This window comes from Strix aluco, chromosome 2 (genome assembly GCF_031877795.1).
Source record: "Strix aluco isolate bStrAlu1 chromosome 2, bStrAlu1.hap1, whole genome shotgun sequence".
Classification (NCBI taxonomy): domain Eukaryota; kingdom Metazoa; phylum Chordata; class Aves; order Strigiformes; family Strigidae; genus Strix; species Strix aluco.
In genome coordinates, this window is record NC_133932.1 from 20034133 (window position 1) to 20052569 (window position 18437).

General features: G+C 46.2%; 1 protein-coding gene across 2 annotated transcripts; it reads left to right on the forward strand.

Moving 5' to 3' along the window:
* The first annotated feature begins 1588 nt into the window (after positions 1–1588).
* LOC141918415 (uncharacterized) lies at positions 1589–18097 on the forward strand. Of its 2 annotated transcripts, XM_074812907.1 has the most exons (7): positions 1589–1720; positions 6332–6444; positions 7298–7576; positions 9564–9812; positions 13180–13317; positions 13914–14033; positions 15473–18097. In XM_074812907.1, the coding sequence occupies exons 2-7, from the start codon at positions 6384–6386 to the stop codon at positions 15631–15633; spliced, it is 1008 nt and encodes a 335-aa protein (XP_074669008.1). In that variant the 5' UTR covers positions 1589–1720; positions 6332–6383; the 3' UTR covers positions 15634–18097. The 2 variants fall into 2 exon arrangements, with proteins under 2 accessions (XP_074669008.1, XP_074668999.1); XM_074812898.1 differs by lacking the exon at positions 1589–1720 and having other exon boundaries at positions 6026–6444.
* Positions 18098–18437: the final 340 nt, after the last annotated feature.

An 18437-nucleotide genomic window follows, 5' to 3' on the forward strand; every position in this document is an offset into this window, starting at 1 on the left:
GAATCTCTGCCAGAGAAAATTTTGGCTGTCTCTGTCTTAATTTTGGCAGGCTAGGCCGAGAAGGGTGAGCTGGAGGCACCCGTGGCAGAGTTACATGGTAGCAGCCTCTGAGCAAGACCCAGGCAAAACTGATTGGGGGCTGAAATTCATCCGAGTCATTCAGTGGAGATGAAAGCAAACAAGCATGGTTGACCTGCACCAACCTGTGACAGGTTGGCTCCTAACCTGACTTCTCATTGTGTTGTCCACTCACAGAAACAGATTTTGCTCTGACTCTAGTGAAAGTGGCCAAAGCCTATAGACTGTAGGCACTGTGCTTGCTGTCCTTGATGTGGTCCTTCAGTTAAGCTCTGTTCACGTAGCAACATGATTGAACCCATATGTCTAAATAGCTCTGTAATAGAAGGCGTGGGTTAAAAAAAACAAGCAAATGCAAAGCATTTCACCCCGCGCAGTGGTGCTAAATATAAATTGTGTAGTTTCTAGCAGTTACTCCGTATAAGGACTCTTCTTTTTCTCTTGTCATCGTGAGCTGAACTAGGGGAGCTATGTCAGAAACTGGATGTGACTGATATGCTTGACCTGGACAGCTGGTATCCTTATGTTCTTGTTCATCTCACGTGGCAGTGAGATGATAGGTGAGTGCCAAGATGAGATGGCAGTATGGCACAGTATCTCCTCCATGTCTCAGCTTTTTTGTGCCTGGGTCTCTCCCCCCATAGCTGCTCAGTGGTAGCTGAGTTGGAGGTGAATTCGTGCCATTCACCCTAAGCTGCCTGGTGGAGGGGGTAGAGAGGGAAGGACACATACCTACTACAAGAGGAAGAAGAGAAGGCCTAAGGGTAACAGCAACTTGTTAATGAGCAGAAGTCTGAGTAAGCTTCTGTAATCCTGCCTGGTCTTGTTCAGCATCTGAGAGACAGCTGGGAGAGGGGAGCTTGTGTATGAATTATGGAATCTGTGACAAGTGCATGGATTTTTAACTTGTCAGAAATGGGAGCTGAAGAAGACTTCTCTCTAGCTTGTCATTTATGTATTCTGAAGGCATGGGACTGCTCTGCTGGCAGCAAAGAGATAGGCTCTCCCAGAGCATGAGACAGGTGGGCACCATGTGCATGAAATCAAGGTGCTACTGTGAGTTTTTCTACTTGGGTTACTTTGAGCAGAGGGCTTCTGCAGGTTAGACACTCTGCTCCTGGGTACTATGCAGAGTCTTATTGTCTCTGCTCCGTCAGGATCCTCCCTGCCATGCACTGTTACTTGAACCATACATTTTAGACAGAACAGCAGCATATGGTTTGGTGGGTCCCAGATAGCCTCAGCATCACATAGCAAAAGCAAAGGCTGTGGCAGAAAGTGTGATACAAGGACCAGTGGTGTGTGAGACACCAGAGGGGTGTCTGAGGCATGGCAGACCTGCTGCTGCGGAGTCTCCCAGGTTCCTCTTTGTGCATCAGAGCGGGTATCCGAGCAGGTTTTCCTTTTATCAGCCCTGTTTCTAAGCCCCCAATGCAACAAAGTCCTCCTCCGTGTTTGCAGGATCTTGGATGTTCCTTCCATCTCTTGGCAAAAGAAAGCTGAAAATATCCACAGATGTTCTGAAGAAGAAAGCATGTTCCTGTGGGCCCCTGTCATCAGAGATCTGACAGTCTCCACAGGGGAGAGCTCCAGAAATCTTGGCCCTGACTCTTGCAGGTGTTGGACCATTCCTTCCCTGGAGGTACTACAGGCTGGAGAAACTATGTGTACCTTGTCTGTAATTAGGCCCAGAGCCTTTCATTAGCAGTTCCCGATCTCAGCAGATTTCTGCAACGTGCTTTTTATAATTTGTGGGTTACTTTAAACGTCCCTGTCACGGTGATAGCATCCCTAGTTGAGGCTCTGACATCAACTATGTTTGGAGACAGGCTAATAGCTGAGGTGAACTTTTAATTTGACTCAGTAATTTTTTATGGTCTCTTTGTATGGGAAACTGGAAAAACAGTGTGGCAACGTGTCTCTTTCGCTCTCTTTTTCCCTCACAATGGCCTCTGATTGAACCTCACATTGTGCAACTGCTCAGTGGCTGTGGGGTGGGTGTTGTCTCAGGGCAGAGGACCAGGCCTGTGGAAGTTGGATGGATTGAGCTGAAAGGGGGATCACCTCTGAGGCAGAGATAGGATGAGTGAGAACAAAAGTCCAGTGTCCTTCTCTCCTCCTGATTTGCCTTATTCAGCATCCAGTTGAGAGCTGGTCAGGAGAAATTCCCCGGGTGCAACTTTTTGTGGAAGCTGTGGCAAATGGGTGATTTCAGGAGGTGGGGAGAAATGTCAGTGACCTGTGTCTAGCCTGTCCACTTTCCTAAGACTTGACACATGAGACCTCTCTGCTCTGGACCATGTGGTGGGGAAAAGCCTCTCATCTGTCAGACATGCTGGCAGACAGTGTGGTACGCATCCATTGAGGTGAGTGGCACCTGTGCTAAGGGTGCAGGCCAGCACTGAGAACGGGCTGCTGTTGGTAAAATTATGTCTATCCACAGCTGCAACGCAGCCTCTTGATTTCTCTGCCCCTCCAGGACCACTAAACCAGCTGCAGTTGGCTGGACGTTGCGGATCAGGCTGATGGTCTCTCTTTGGTGTGTTGGGTCCCAGGCAGCAGCGCTGCTGGGCTGTATCACAAACATGTGAAGTACGAGTGCTGCAGTACAAGGGCAGGTGGGGCAGGTCTCATACAGAGCGTTTGGTGTTTGGCAGGCCTGTACTTTGGGGCTGCCTGGGAAATCCTATGTATCTCCATGTTCCTGGCTGTCTGTAGCTGGGAGTCTGAAGGTCTGCATGTTTATTTCCATTTTTTACAGATCTGTAAAAGTCCCTGATACAAGAGGGCCTTCACCTATGGCCATCTATGTCCTGGTCACTCTTCTTGTTGTGCCAGTACAGCCTATTTTGCCCAAAAGTCACCTGCTCTGAACATGATCTACAGGAGTACCCTGATTATGCATGTCCAATTCCTAAATAAGTTGTAAAGTAGCTGTAATTTCACAGCTTTGCTGTTAGATAAACAAAGTGCACAATAGTCTCTTTATCACCATGTAAACATACACCTTTCTGTGGTTATCTATGCTATTTTTTGCTTGCTATTGCTATTTCTTTGATCAAGAAAGAGTTCAGGGTTCAGGCATAGCTCTCTGGCTAGTTTCATTTAACAAAGAAAGAATTCCTGTTCTTATGAATATGAATCTTTGTCAGTGTCTGCATCTTCATCAGTCTCTGGGGTCCTGCTGCCCCCACACAGAAGTATCTCTCAGGCTTACCCCACATTCCTGCCTTGTGACTGCACAGTTAAACTCTCCTAAGAGCCACTCAAAGCATGTTTAGAAAGAAGTCTCATGCATGAATAGCTGTAGGTGTGGATGGGACAGGTAAGCTAACATGGCTGCAAGCCTCTCCCTCCTCCCATGCTGCACAGTCCAGGTTGTACCTGCCCTGGCAGCCTGTGGTGTAGCCATGGCTATGCTGCTCCACTGCAGGGGGGGGATGGATGGACAGATGGACAGATGGATGGACAGAGAGAAGAGCAGACTGCCTGCAACCAGCAGTGTTTCCTGGCCTGGGGCCGGTGCTGGGGCAGGGAGCCCTCAGCGGCTTGCAGAGCTGGCTCTGTGCATTGCTGGAACCATGGGCTCGTTTTCTGTTTCCACACGTTGAGTTTCTGGCATTTAGCCCTGCTGCCTCTTCCCCCGTGTGAGGCGAGGCCTGTGTATTTCCCCAGTTAACACATGTCAGCGTTGACAGTAAAAATAGGTACGCTGCTTACACTTACCAACCTATTGAAAGGAAGATGCGCAGACCTAGTATGCACAAATTTCTCTGCAATACTTCACAGCTTATTTCCTGCTTTACTTGCTCGCTCGGGTTTTCCAATCTCCTGTGCTCCATCAATGACTCATGTCATGTAAGGAATGAATCTCCATTCTCCTTTCATGATGCTGTCAGTGGCTGAAAGGACAAAATAGCCCTGTGAGCTTGCAGCTTACCAAGTAAAGATTTTAGTTCACCTTTCAACTACAAGTTCTTGTCTTTTTCTTTTTTTCCTTCTTCTACTTATGGTTTCTGTTAAGCCTCACAAGGTAATTTTTGTCTGCAGTAATTACACAAAACTTTATGCGTCTTTATATAAAAAGGGGAAGTGAATTCTCTGGCTAGCTAAGGGTGTTGTGAGAATTCATCAGTCAATGTTAGAAATTAGTGTCTAATCTTATCTAAAAAATGTGTTATATGTGAAATTTGAGAGAGTTGCTCTTAAGAGAAGGCTGCTGATTGATGACAACACAGATCGTGCATGTGCTGTCATCTTTATACTGGCTGTGATTTTTTTTTTTTTTTAAAGCTAGTGAGGATGTGAGGGACAGAAGGAGCCTAATGGGACTTCATATACTGCGTGATGTATGGGGCACTTGCAGTCAGAAATATTGAACTCATAAATGTACTCATTTGCCCTGGAGTCACTGAGAGGGAGACTAAATACAGGACACCGCAATGTCATGGTCATGCAGAGTCACTTCTGTAACAACAGAGCTACAGTAGAAAGGCTGTATTTTTCTTTGATTTTACTGCAAATCTGTAAATGAGGTCTGTGAGACTGCTATCATTGGCTGGAGGAGAAGGTGAACTTTTGCTGGATTTGGCTGTATGCAGACCACTTTTGCATTTTGTTGTTTTTCTGAGATTCTGAACATTTTGGGGTCCTATTTTGAAGAGACCCTGCACATGCTGTCTGTTCTGTCTCATGTCTCCACCACAGCACTGCAACCCTAAGCTCTACCAGCTTACCCTTCAAGCATGAAGGTGAGATGAAGTTGAATGTGCACATCCGAAGCAGATGGTTAGACCCAGTCTTGCAGTGGTATTTATGAGAGATTTTCTTCATGTCGTTTCAGCAGCACAGAAGGAAATGAAAGTGTTTCTTACTGTAAATACTTTTCTCTCTCCCCCTTTCTCTGCACTGCTGTGAGAGTCTGAAGACTCACTTCACTGCTTTTCTCAGAGAAGGCTATTTCTGTCACAGATCAATTTAGGCCTGTCCTATGCATGTATGATAAAGACAGGATGGTGCTATGGTAGCCTTGAATAAACTTGTAAATTTTGGACACCAGGAGCGAGAGGTGAGATGTAATTGTCATTGCTAAGAAGTCAGAGGGGACAAACCAGTGGCTGAAATGTGGAATTATCAAGCAGAGCCAAATTGTTTGAAAAATAGTGCAGACCACGCCACAAGGGGTTTAACCATTTCTCTGAAATGTGTGTATAGATGTAATTCCACTGTGTGGAGCTTCTTTAATGGACTGTGTCTATGTCTGTGTCCAGAGAAACAGCATGGAAGTATAAGATTCCCAGTCGCATCCTGCACTGTTGTCACAGTTATTCCCTGGCACAGCTACTAAGCACATCTAAAAAAATCCAGATGTTGGCTCTGATGCTAAGGCAGTTTACTTCCTCCAGTGAGCGAGACAGTTTCTGCTGCATTGTTCGTATAATTTACTTCAGCACTCAATGCAAAATGCCAGCGTGCTTTAAGCCATCTCAACAAGTGTGAACAAAATATCCGGCCCTGCATGGCCCTGTAGATAACTGGTTCACAGTGGTTCTTCAGGATTGGCTTTTCAGTCCTGTCTCTGGGATCTGCACTCCAGAGTCAGGGTGGCTTTCAGGCTGTGTTCAATCTAGTTTTGCAATGCAACTTAGCTTCCCGTAACCTTTATTCTTTGCCTGGGGTGGCTGTACGGAGCCCTTTCCTGCATGGCAGGTACCATTCAGTCACTAGAAGAGCCCAGCAAAACTCAGGCTGGCCACATAGCCTTTGTGTATGGAGGGAGAGCCTTATCCCACCTCTCCTTCTGGCAAAACTCTCCGTGAGTGATTGTTGTTGATATTTTAGAAAATCAGCTGGTCTGCATGTGCAGTGCTTTATCTGACTGGACTGATTTCTCTTCCCTGGGTGGGGATGCTGTGCTTTGATAAACTGGAAAAGGATGGAAGAAATAGGTGTTTTGCCTTTGTCCGGTCTCAATGTTAGCATCTTCCGAAACGGGGTGAGCTGACCAGGAGATATTTTTGTCTCTCCTCACCTCTCAGCCCTATTCTCACACTTGCAGCTAGCTCCAAGGTGCGGGACTTTGCAGAGCACATTGTGGCTCGTGTTGGTTCAGCCCGAGTTCAGTCACCCAAAACCTTGCAGGTCTATTTTGAAACATTATTCAATCTGTCCACTATGGAGTTTCTTTTCTTTTTTTTTTTTTTTTTTTTTCACTCTTGCTTCTGACATCATTTCCTGAACGCTATATTCACAGAGCTCTGTAGCCAGATCGTCTTCTCAGCACATGATGCAAGGAGCTCTTTAAAATGGATTTCATCTCTCCTTTTACTCTGCAGTGCTTGCTGGTGATAATAACGGTTACTCATGGTAAGTTGGATTTTTCTTTATGAAGTTGGCACAGATTTGCCTAGATGAGCAGACACCTTAATTTTGCTCCAGGATCTTTTAAGGATTCTATCAGGTTTAGGGAGACTTCAAATAGTGTAACTGCTAATGCATGAAAGGCGCAGTCGGACCAAAGTAAGACGAATTATTTTTTTAGTAAATGAATGATAACTAACAATATAGTACTTTCTCAGTGTACTGCATCTGTAAAAGCATTTCAGCGGAGAACGTAAGGTCTTTGTATGCAGAACACTGGCTGGAGGGGCTGGAGAGCAATGTGGTCCCGCTCCTTACGCTCGGTGTGACCTTGGTTTAGTCCCTGAGCTGCTGTCACCGTGTCATTTACCCATCTCTGATTTGCGTACAGCAACTTAATAACGTGCAAGGATATTGTGAGACTTGTTCAAGTTAAAACTGTGACCTTACTCTGTGGGTAAAAGCAACTGTGCAAGTGGCAGTTGTTTTTGCTACCCTTTGTACAAGATCTGTGGCATTGATGCCCTGAGGATCTTTCTTTGCACAGTCTCTAAGCTCTGAGGGGGTGTAGTAGATGGTCACGTCAAATTTGGGGAAAGAAAAGACCAGCTGCTCAGCCTTTCGTCGCCCTGTGCGCATGGTGTATGCACCACTCCCATGTTATCAGGGGAGAAAGTTGGCCTTTACAGAAGACTTCCCACTCTTCTGATTTTCAATTACTGGTGACCCCAGCCTGTCCCTGGGGATGGGTCTGTCTCTCCTATGTCTCACCTGGGCGTTTGCCTTTCTGGGAGGCAGATGAGAGGGGGTGGATGGACATGGCAAGCTTGCTGCCCACACTCTGTGCCTCTCCTTTCAGGCTCTATCCACCGGACCAGAGTGCTCAGCGGCAACTCAGCAGTCTTTCCTTTGGGAATTCAGAGTCTGCAGACCCCCCTCAGAATGAGCAAGAGGAATGTGACATGCTTGACAGATGTCTTAAATAATACTTTGTTGGCTAAGTGCGGCACTTCTGCCAGCAGATGCCTGAACTTGCAGAATGGCTCTCTAGTGCTGAGGAATGTGGAGAAAGAGGATGAAGGAAAATATGAGTTTGTTTTTCACAACACCACCACATTATTTACACTGGAAGTATTTGGTAAGTGGCCTTCTTAGCAACAAATAGCTTTTGAACTTGTGAGCCTGGCTGGAAGCTGGTGCCTTGAAATTCTTCCTAAGAGATGACTTGAGCTTGGAGGAGCTATAGGTGCCTCTGGAACAGTTTTATAAGCTTCTGGCACCTCAGCAAGCTGTAATGGTGAGTGTAAACTAGGGGATGCTTTTTGCATCCGTGTTGTCGGTCTCTCCTGTCTGTTGAGTCTTTCTTGAAGTAGCCAGTCAGTTGAGCTACATGCTATTTTTCCCTGATGTAAAAGACAGTAGCATGAAGTGTTTGTAAAGTTGAGCCTACAGTATGTAGATAAGTAGCTGGAGATTTCAGTCCATTTCCAGAGTACTCTTCCTGATGGCTCTCATGAAAGCTCTCACTGACCAACAGCATTTTGCTGCCTGTGGACACGCTTCCTTAAGGAGTTAACTCTAACTGACTTGGTTCTGGAAACTGAACTGGGCTCTGTGCAGGTCTGGGTTTGAGGCATGCTGGGTTTTGCCCCTGCTTCATGCAGCTGAGGAAAGGTACTAAAGGAATCCAGGTGTGACTTTCTGATTCTTAGCTGGCCCCAAGCAGCTTGGAGGTCAGCATCTTCAGAGACCCGCAATAGGTACCCTCCCATGCCAGTCTCCCTGCTGTCCTCCCTGTGGCCTCAGAACTGCTGCTCCCCTTCGTGTGCCTGTTCATCCATCTGTGGGTTGAGAAGACAGAAATAAAGTCGTTTCTGTACAGGAGCCAGCTCATTACTTGGGTTAATATGGAGAAGGCTTAAGTGGGTTTGCCTCCCTGCTGAACAGTGCTCCAGACAGCCAGCAACCATTGCTCTGGTCCTCATCTCCACAGTTCCTTTTGCAAGGGCTTTCTCTTACACAAGCTTCTAAGAGATATTGAAGCGTATGAAATTGTAATGAAAATGTCTGAGCAAACTGGTCTCAGTGAAGACAAATGAATCCTTACACCTTTTGGGTGCAAACAGGCGGAACTGCCATGGAGAGTAGGTCAAAGATGTGACTCCTTGGCACAAAGATCAGGGGCTTAGACTGGAAGTAGGCAAAGACTGCAGAAGTGTCCTGGGTTTAACCTTCTTTTCAGGGAATTTGCTTTGGGAACTTTTGTCTCCTCCTTGTGTTCTGTTGCCACACCTAAGTCAGGGAAACGGTTTCACAGCAAAGGTATTCCTAGAGGCGGTGAATTTTAAATGAAGGTGATGTCCTGGTTGAAGAAAGTGATTTCTGAGCTTATTTACATGGATGTTCGGATAGACATTCTCGGTGTGACTCTTACTGTCATAAAACCATACCACTTCTCTGTCTAGTCTGTATTTTCAAAGTGGCAACTGTAGGAAATAAGTTGGCTCCTTGTAGTAGACTGAAAGAGAGAAATTCAGGAAAGTGTAATAGGACCAATGATTCGTTACTTCTACTATCGTTAGATAGGATGGTCTGGGTCATTCTATCTAACTGCAGGTGTCTGGTCTTGGTACCCATATTGGGCATGATTTGTACTAGTTCCTCTCTAAAATGGAAGAAGAGGCAGTGTGACAGCAAAAGTACGAACCTCTGGTAGAGGAGAGGGCTGAGTCTCCTCTGATGCTATGATTATCTGCTGATTACAGAGAAAGCCTCAGGCTGGCAGATGGTTTGGGTGTTTCCACCGCCCTCTCAGGGATTTTTATTCTTCTTTTTTTCAATTTCAATAAGGAAAATGAAGAGATGACAGATTTTTGTGGCATCTCCAAAATAGGGACCAGGAGTCACTAGCAGGGTTGGGTGGGCACTACTAAGCATTTCAGGGCTGAGGGCAGGCACTGAAGAGTCTGGTTACTTATTTCTGTGTTCCCTGGCTACCAGTAAATGCAGTGGTAGTAAGACTGCCAGTAAGGGAAGCTCCCATCCAGCTCATGTTCACTGCTGAGTCTGCTCCTTACCTCTCTCTTCCCTCCCTGTTCCCGTTGCCCCATGCTGTGTGTGACCAGAGCTGGCCATTGGAATCCAATGCTTCCCCAATGGGACTGCAGAGTTGTCCTGTGACGTGACCAGCAACACGAGCACCAACTTTCGGTGGCTGCTGAATGGTACCGCGCTGAGCACCCCTGAATCTTGCATTAAAGATGGTGGGAAGAAGGTTCGCCTGGACAAAACCATGCCTGGAGAATTTGTATGTGAGGTGTACCATGGGGCCAACGTCATGAGGACGAGGCCTGTTGTGCTGTCTTGCAGCTATGGTGAGTAACAGCATCTCCAGAAAAACTCCCTTTTGGTCTCTTGCAGCAGAAAACTAAGGGGTGGTTGTTGTCTGAGTAATACCGAACTCTTCTGTCCTCTGGCAGCTGCTTTCCAGACTTACCACATCCTCCCTTTAGAAAGTGTCCTCTTGACTTCCTTCTCCCTCCCGTGTCTCGGACTGACACAGCCTACAACCACAGAAGGGATGGAAGTTTTTTCAGGAGGTCCTTTTACCCAGCTCTGCAGCAAGGATCTATCTCTGTCTGTTTTCCTACTTCCCAAAGATGGAGACCTTGCACCCTCCTGTGCACTGATCCTTTATGCTGATTTAGGAACAGGAGCTGCTTCCTACTCTAACATTCATCCATTACCCTGATGGCTTTCCAATTTCTGCAACATCCCTGTAAAAACACCTCTGCTAGTTCAACCCTGTTGCTGCTGGAATCAGCTGAGGTGGTTTTTGTCTTGTCCCTTTCCTCCTTATCTAGGCCAGATGCACAAAGATTTACCAGTCTATACAAATGTCTCTCCATCAGCCCCACACCATCAGAGGTGACACAAGTCAGTTACTTAGGAAATGTAGGGGTTTTTCCCTCCATATCCCTGCTCAGTTATGCAGTTCTATGAGAAGGCTGTGACTTTAACCATTTGCAAACAGTCCATAAATGCGGAGTACTCTGCTTGGATGAGGCCATAGTTTAATCAGATGGAAAATCTGGATCCTAGGACTGATCAAAACTGCCAGAACCTCATGATGCAAGGAACTGGTCTGTGTTGTAAGGTCACATTTATTAAAAAAAAAAAATCGATTAGATAACTTTGAGTGTGATTTCCCTTGCATCTCCAGTAGTGAAGGTTTTTCTCCTCTCTAGCGGCAAAGATGGTCGTCAAAACTACATCAGGGTGGCATAATTTAACCATAAGGTTTTTGACTAATTTATCTGTAATTGATTTAATCACCTTTGCTACTAAAGAAATTGTACTGTGCAATAGCACCTAGCATTTTAGAAATTACATCTGACCTGCTTCAACTCTACAACATATATTGTCTTTTCTTCTATGGTTGGCGTACAGTTGGTGTGAAAGCAAAATTAATGACATAAACCCTGTATTGTGTGCGCTGGCATTCAACAGAAAGGCTGTGGGCTGTTCGTGCCTGATAGCGTTGGTGCCACTGGCCAATCTGTACAAGTTTGTCATTTGTGATTGTGAAGCAGTGATCTTAATTTTGTCCAGTTAAACTGGTCAGAGGTTGTTCAGCGTAGCCAGACCCAAGTTGGCTGAGACACTTGGAGGGGTGAGGATGCAGACATCCACGAGCTGTTCAATTGAGCCCTGTGATAAATCACGTGAGTGCTGACAGTTACTCTTGTTTGTTCTGGGTGGCTGCCCAGTCCACTGGGTGTGATATCAGTTCCCCATTTCCCCTTGAAAAGCCCACAGGGGAATTTAGTGATAGCTCTGTTGGGATGGACACACACGTGAATGTGTATTTGGAAGTGTCTGAGAGCAAGAAGTTGTCAGTGTTGCTACTTTTTAGTCACTAAATGTAACCACATTTGTAAAAAGTGAACTAAAGCAGTTCTGAGTACGAGTAAAATGAATTGGAGAGATAAATGAATTCAATTTAATTAATTAAAGACTAATTCATTATTTTTGTGGGTTATTATTTGCTCCAGAAAAAGGGCTGAATATAGTTTTTCTGTTGTAGGCATAAGATCTATGTAAGAGCACCTATTTGGGCAACCTGTTGGCTGATTAAATTAACTTTGAATAATTGTTAGCGTAAAACAGTTTAGCAGAAATACTGTAAATTTCCCAGGCACTAAAGGTCTCTGATCATGCAGGATCTAAAGCAGAGGATTCAGAAGTTAACAAATCAACATATATAAAAGACTTTTATTCATTCATTACTTGTTTTATGACTTGTTTATTACTGATTTTTAACACAATATTTTAGCTCAAAAAGACCTTTTTAGCAAATGGCAATTCTTAAGAAAAACTATTTCCAACATATATTTATGCCTTTGATAATATTCTCTAAGCTTTCATCAAAAAGGAAAGAAAATTATTAGGGAAATGATTTCTTATTTGCTGAAAGTTTAATTTTGAGTATAGGTTTTTTGAAGTTGGTAACTGTTCCTGAGGAGACTGGAACAAGCAATCTGAAAATACTTTTGAGTATGTGTGGTTTCACACACAGGAGCACCTGTCTACAGTTGTTTTTACTGTTCTAGTGAGTATCTGGACTATGACAGTGTGTAGTATGTCTTGGAGTGTTTGAAACACTTCCCAGCCTCTGGGGATATGCAGCAATTTGTGTGTTTGGGGTCTCGAAAACAAGCTCCAAATGCTGGTTTCTCCAGTGCAGTGCTGTACAGGCATGTGCGCAGCAAAAAGAAGCCAAATGGTTCAAAAAGGGATGGCTTGGGTTTACCTACGGAGTTTTAAGGAAATTGTATTATAGCAATAGTTGAGCTGTATGTTTTTTTCATATTGGGAGGAAGAGTTTTCCTACTGGCTACCCCAGGTTGCAGCAAATTGTCTCAGTGAAGAAGTGAGTCTGGACGGGTCTCTCTTTTCTGCAAGTCTGCGATGCCCTCTACCAGCTTTCCTGCTCAGCAGCAACGTATGTGCAAGTCTGACCCGTCAAAGCAACCCTGAGCACTGAACTGGGTAATAATTACCACTGACTTGTGTGTGGCCTTCTGCTCAGCCATCTGTAGCCATCGCCTCCTGCTAGGCGTTTCACATGATCTCGGTTGGGAAGGGGAATAAAGAGAAATCCTTCTCTGAGCAGTAGTGGAGCTGGTTTCCTACAGCTCTGACTCGGGTGGCTGGAGTCTCTGGTGCCTGAGGAAGTGCAGGCTCTGATCAGACTTTCTTTGAGGTTGGTGCAGCCGTTATATGGCTGTCCTAAGTGGATTCTCTGGGGCTTAATATGAGCTCTGACGGTAGACTCTGATGCTTTTCTTTCAGCAGGAGATGCTAGCTTAGGTCTCCCTCCTCAGCTGCCTGTTTTCATAAAACTTGTTGAAATGTAGTATCTTTCAAACCACCACCTTCCCTGTTAAATTTGATTAAAACTTATTCATTATCTTCGATGTTGCTGGTCAGAGTAGGCAGAAACAAATGCACACAGCATAGTCACACAAGCCTCTCTTCTTAACGAAAATTTCCATTCCATAATTAAATGATGTGACATAAATTACGATGTGCCACATTTCATAAAATCAGCTCCCCTGATCCAAACCAAACAAAAGCAGTAATAATGACAACATGTTCTAATCTGTCTGCAGGTTCCTCCCATTTGGAGAAAGCAGCTTTTCCACCCTGGTAACTAACAGAGCTCTGTCCTTCTTGCAGGAGACCTGTTGCAGTACCCGTGGTTCATTTACATCCTGGTGGGATGCGCTGGGGGTGCAGTTATCCTGGTGGTGGTTGTCTCCTCAGTCATATGTTGCTGCATGAAGAGGAAAGACAAGTTCATCCCAGTGCCTTCAGGTGAGTGGAGAACACTGTTGTTCCTTGGGATGAGTCTCACAGAGGACTGTGTTTGTGCAGCCTGGGGTTGAAATGGCCTCAGCTTGGTGGCTGCTCATCTTCCAGCCAGCCCTCCCCTGACCTGGTGGAGCAGAAAGCTGCTTGCTGACAGGCAACTGTTACAACCAGCAGGGTCTTGAATTAAACCTCGCTTTTCCTTTTTTCACTTCATGCTTGCCACCTTGTGCTCCTGGCCAGAAAGAAATAGCAAAACCTTTTCTGTGGGCAAGAAAATGGAGCCTCATTCAGGTCTGATCCTGAAAAGACCTGAAGGCTTCTGATGGCAGTCCTTTGTCAGCACCAGTCCCTGAGTGCAATCTGCCCGTGCCCAGTGAGGCCACCTCAAGCTGTGATCCTGCCAGCGTGGCCAAGCTGGTCTCTGACAGGTTGGCAGTGGCCCTCCGTACTTGGCATCTGTCTGCTCCAGGAATGGAGCCAGTGCCACGTGAGGAGGAGACGCACGCATGTGTTGGTGGTCCAGCCTCACAACGAGTGGGCCAAGGCTGCTGGGATGTGGGGGACCGCTTTCCTTCAAGTCTCTGATTTTGGTTTTACAGAGGAGGAGAAGGATGATGGACTAACAATGTCCGTGGTCTCCAGTGAAGGTGTGAAGAGCCCCCCCAATGGAGACCATGTCGAGGCTCAAGCTGCCCAAATCGACTGCCCTTCAAAGCCTGGTGGGTCCAGTGACTTGTTTTAAGTTGGACAGATAGCCTGTTTAGGAGGGTGAAGGACAAAATGGATGTGTGTGACTGAGGGGGGAGGAGCTGACCGAAGAGAGGGACCTGGGACTCGCTAGCGCAGGGAAGGTGCTACATCTTGTCTAGATGACAGAAGTTGCAGCAGGTCATTTATCAGTACCTTACTCGTGCTTGGCTTCTGCACAGGAGTAGCTCTTGCCCTCATCTAGCTGTGAGCTGTAGCAGCAGCCATCTCATAAGCATCCCGCAGAGGTGGTACTGCCAGCAGACTGCAGACTGTCTGTTCCAGTATCTTCTGTGCTAAAATACACATCTCTCAAAAACAGCAACCCCTCCAAACTCCGTGGTTTTCCTGCAATTTTATCACACACACCCCATTCTCATCAGTAACGTTTTATAAGAACCGGCATTGTTTTTGTAAGCAGTCATCTTCGGGACAGCATCCACCAATATGCTGAACAGCAAACACAGCTAAATCCCACCAAAGTCAGAGGCTTGTGTATTTCCTTAAATTGGTGCTGAAGTAGGAATACAGTAACATTTTCATTCCTTCAAAGAAATCAAGAATAAAAGCCCACAGCTTTAGCACAGTATGGCCAAGAGAGCGCAGCGATAAAAACCTTTCAGAAATTTCCTGGTTTGTGAGTGCATGATATTAATACTCTACTTTTTGCATTATGTTTCCCTCAATTTTATTTCACAAACACCTTCCCTAGTAATGCACCATCATCAGCTGAAGTAGATCTAGCAACAATATCATGAACTAGAGCAATGTTACATAGGTCATAGCCTGGTCTTGGCACTACTGTCTCTGCTTCTGGTATGCTTCACTGTACCATGCACAGCCTCTCAGCAGATCAGCTATGCTTTATGTCTAACCTTGGATGCTGCTTTGCCCTCCTTTCAAAATATTAAATGCTACTCATGAACATAGTGCACGAAAGAAAAAAGAAGGTCAGTCATTCAGGTCATTGTTTAACATTAATATACTTAAAGTGTAGAACTTTTTTTTTTAATAAAAAATTTCTGAATTGTCAGTTTGACTAATTTTCTGCAAATAAGTAAAAAGCAGACATGTGCCAGGAAAGTGTTTAGATGAGAACATATTAAATGTGTGCTGTTAGCCAGCTTTAATTATTCAGATGTGACTGAATAGATTTTGCTTTGGTATTTTGGTACATTTTGGGCGGTTGAGCCCAGAGATCTTCAGCACCAAAGTGTCTTACGAACAAAGCTGTGATGAACATCTCAATAAATGAGTAGTTACAAAGAAAATTGACATTTGGCTTGCAGACGCCTGGGGAGAAGGGACTGAGTGGGTTAGGCAGCCTGTGGCATCAGGGACTGGGGGGAAGATTTCCATGGGGGTGAGCATAGTGCGGGCAATTATAAACCATTTCTCCCTTCTTTTCCAGATGCTGCCCAGACTGGTCAAGGCATTGAGCCCCAGCCCCCCATGGAAGAAAATTTACCAGTGGAGATAGAGCCTGAGGAAATGCGAGACCCAGAGGTCATAGTTGATGTGGAAAGCCAGGAAAACGCCTCGGACTGTTTCCCGGGTCCAACTGTTGACTGATCTGGCATGCTTGCTGTTCCACCCTCTCTTGAGACCCATGACAAGCATTCTTTGCATCCCATAGTCTCATTGTGTGTAAGAATTGGTCCAGAAAATTTTAGCAGGAGGAAGACGCGAGGTGTCAGGCCTGCTAACCTCATTAAAAAAAGAAAAGAAAAAGAAAATATAAGAAAAAGCACACGTGTGGCTTCAAGGCCACGCTGCTATGGGCTGACAGGTTCACTAACAAACAAAACTGGGCAGCTCTTTGATGCTTTGCCTGTTAATAGACCTGCAGTTAACCTGTGGAGCCCTAGAGGACAGCCTGAAATGAGACAGACGGTTCCTCCTGCTCCCTGCCTACCCCATCCTTTGCCATGTCTTCACCAGCCAGTGGTTCCTGCAAGGGGTGGGCATGACAGGCAGATTGAGGTGGCCTGCCAGTCCCAGACAGAAACAAGGACCTGCCAGAAATTTCCTGAGAAAGCCTCTTCTCAGGAGACTTCAAGGCATTTTTCACAGGCCCTGCAAAAAAAAAAGCCCGACGGAGATTTCAGCTAGGTATCTGCTGTGGCAGATGTTTATCTGAATTGCTCCTCTGAGCTCCAGACCCTTTGTGATTTGTTCCTCACCGCTTGCTGCGTGGGGCCAGGAGTAGTGGTAGGGGCTGCTGCGTGGAGACCCGGGAGGTGATGCTGGCTTGCTCGTCTTTTGATGCCCTGTAATGGCAGGGGGCTACCAGTTACCTTCTGCCAGAACCTAACTGCTCGGGTTGCCAGTGAGTTAAAACAGCTCTGTCACTAGCTTGCTTGCTTGCAGCAGAAGGGTGCTTGGGGCTTGGGTGTGTAATTTTGGCAGAAATGTTGATTATAATGCCGAGATCGTTCATCAGTGCAAGCATTAGTGCATTTAGTGTAATGGTTTAGCTACTGCAAGCTGGTGAAGCTGGCCATCTGCCTGTGCATGTAGGCTTCTTCAGTGCTGTGTTATTTGCATAGACAGCAGCAATTTATAGAATCTCTTAGGCAAGTTTTGCTGCTACACACGTCCTGTTCTGCTCAGGGGAGGTTTGCCAGTGGACCAGCTGGGGTAGACCTGCAGAGAAGAAGGACAAGGTGAGGGGAGGGCAAGGACTTGGTGTCAGGCAGCAGGTAGCCAAGCCCCTGACAAAGCTGCCAGGGGCTGCAGGGCTGTCAGGCCACGGGGAGTGCTGCAGGATGCACTGCCCAAGCAAGGTATTTGCTGTGTAAGTGCATTTCGATGGTCAGAAGCGAGGCATGTTGATGTTAAAGTAGCCCAAGGGGCTAGAAAGGCATGGTAGAGTAAAGGCAGAGATGGTACAGATTGGGGCCAAAAGGGATGGGGATGTGTGTATTGCATTCCTCTCTTCCCTTGTCATTTTGTCCCTGTTTTATATTGTGCTGACATTGTGCCATGAATCCCTTGGAAACGGATTTAAGGTATTACTTGTAAATGCCACACAGTGAGGTCTGCAAAAGTACCCCAGCAAAATCAGAACTGAGCTGAATGCTTCTCTCCCAGGCGGGGGAGCTGGTGGGACGGCTGCATGCTTACCTGGAAGTCCTTCATGTGTACATGGCAAAGCTCTGCATCGGGGACGCCCAGCCATTGGTGGTTGTTCTTGTTGTTTCCTTGTCCTGTGACTCTGTTTAGAAGATTTTTGGATCTTGTGTGCTGTGTTGGTGATGATTCAGCCTGTTTCTGCTTTTTAAGGCTGCCGTAGGAATCAGATTTTCCACGGTAAGAGGGAGATAATAATTCTTTTCCTCATGGTGCTGCGCTATCTCCTTTCAGTACAAACATTCCTCAAAGGCTGTGAATAGAAAGTCAAAAATGTGACACCGAGCGCATGGGGTGGCAGCTGCCTGTAGGCAGTACAATGGCGGAGACGCTGGGTGAACAGGGGCCAGCGTCACTGAAATGGGGGGATGTCGTCAGCTTTGCTTCTCTTCTGCACTTTCTGGCAGGGGCAGGCAGGGGACAGTCGACTCCAGTACATGCTTCGAAGGCTGAACGAGGGTGCTCTGAGCTGCGCTGGAGAAGATGCCAGTGTTTCGGGTGCTGAGGGTGACAGAGCTGGGCCCGCCTTGTCCTGCTGGGCTGGTGTGTCCTGGCTTCAGCTTGGCCTAGCGCTGCCTTGCTGGGGTGCCCTGGCAGCCCTTGGCACCCTCACTGGTGTAACCCCAGCCTGGGAAGGATTTTTCCCATTGAGATTGGAATCTGAGATTTGAGCCATCTTTACGAGGCAGAGAGGACACGGCTGGTTTTCTGTCCTTCCTTGCTGAAGATGCCATTCAGCAACTGGGCAAAGGTTTCTGTTACTGTGAGGTCAGGAGAGAAGTCGTGCAGCCTGTGCTTTTCCTCTAATTGTATGTATTCAAGCCCTGCTATTGTTCTTTTTTGGTGGTGTTTTTCTTTTCCCCGCAATGATTTTGTTCCTATAATAAAAAGATCTGTTTTCTAACTTGTTTTGGAAATGTTTAAGTCCTGTTATTTAAAAATTACTTCTTTATGATTTCTGCTGAAAGTACAGGCTGGTTTCCAAATTTTCACCTGGCCAAATAAAGGAAAGGTGATAATGAGTTAGCGCTGGCTAGAGCTGACTTGGGTAGTCTAGGGAATAGAGATCACAAGGATGTTCATTTGTAAGTCAGTCCAGGGGAGGCTGTAGGACAGTGGCATATAACTAGTCCCTATCGAAGTGTGTGTGCTGATGTGCCTGCACATCTGTGTGCACCAGCAGCTTGCCAAACCGTGCTCTGGTGCCTTGCCCGAACTGTGAGATGCAGAGAAATGGTCTTGTT

Bases quoted from the DNA above. Each gene is read 5' to 3' on its own strand.
- LOC141918415 (XM_074812907.1), top strand. From the start codon at position 6,384: ATGGATTTCATCTCTCCTTTTACTCTGCAGTGCTTGCTGGTGATAATA. The intron at 13,318-13,913 runs GTGAGTGGAGAA...TTGGTTTTACAG, and splicing joins GTTCATCCCAGTGCCTTCAG to AGGAGGAGAAGGATGATGGA. The intron at 14,034-15,472 runs GTGGGTCCAGTG...CTTCTTTTCCAG, and splicing joins CGACTGCCCTTCAAAGCCTG to ATGCTGCCCAGACTGGTCAA.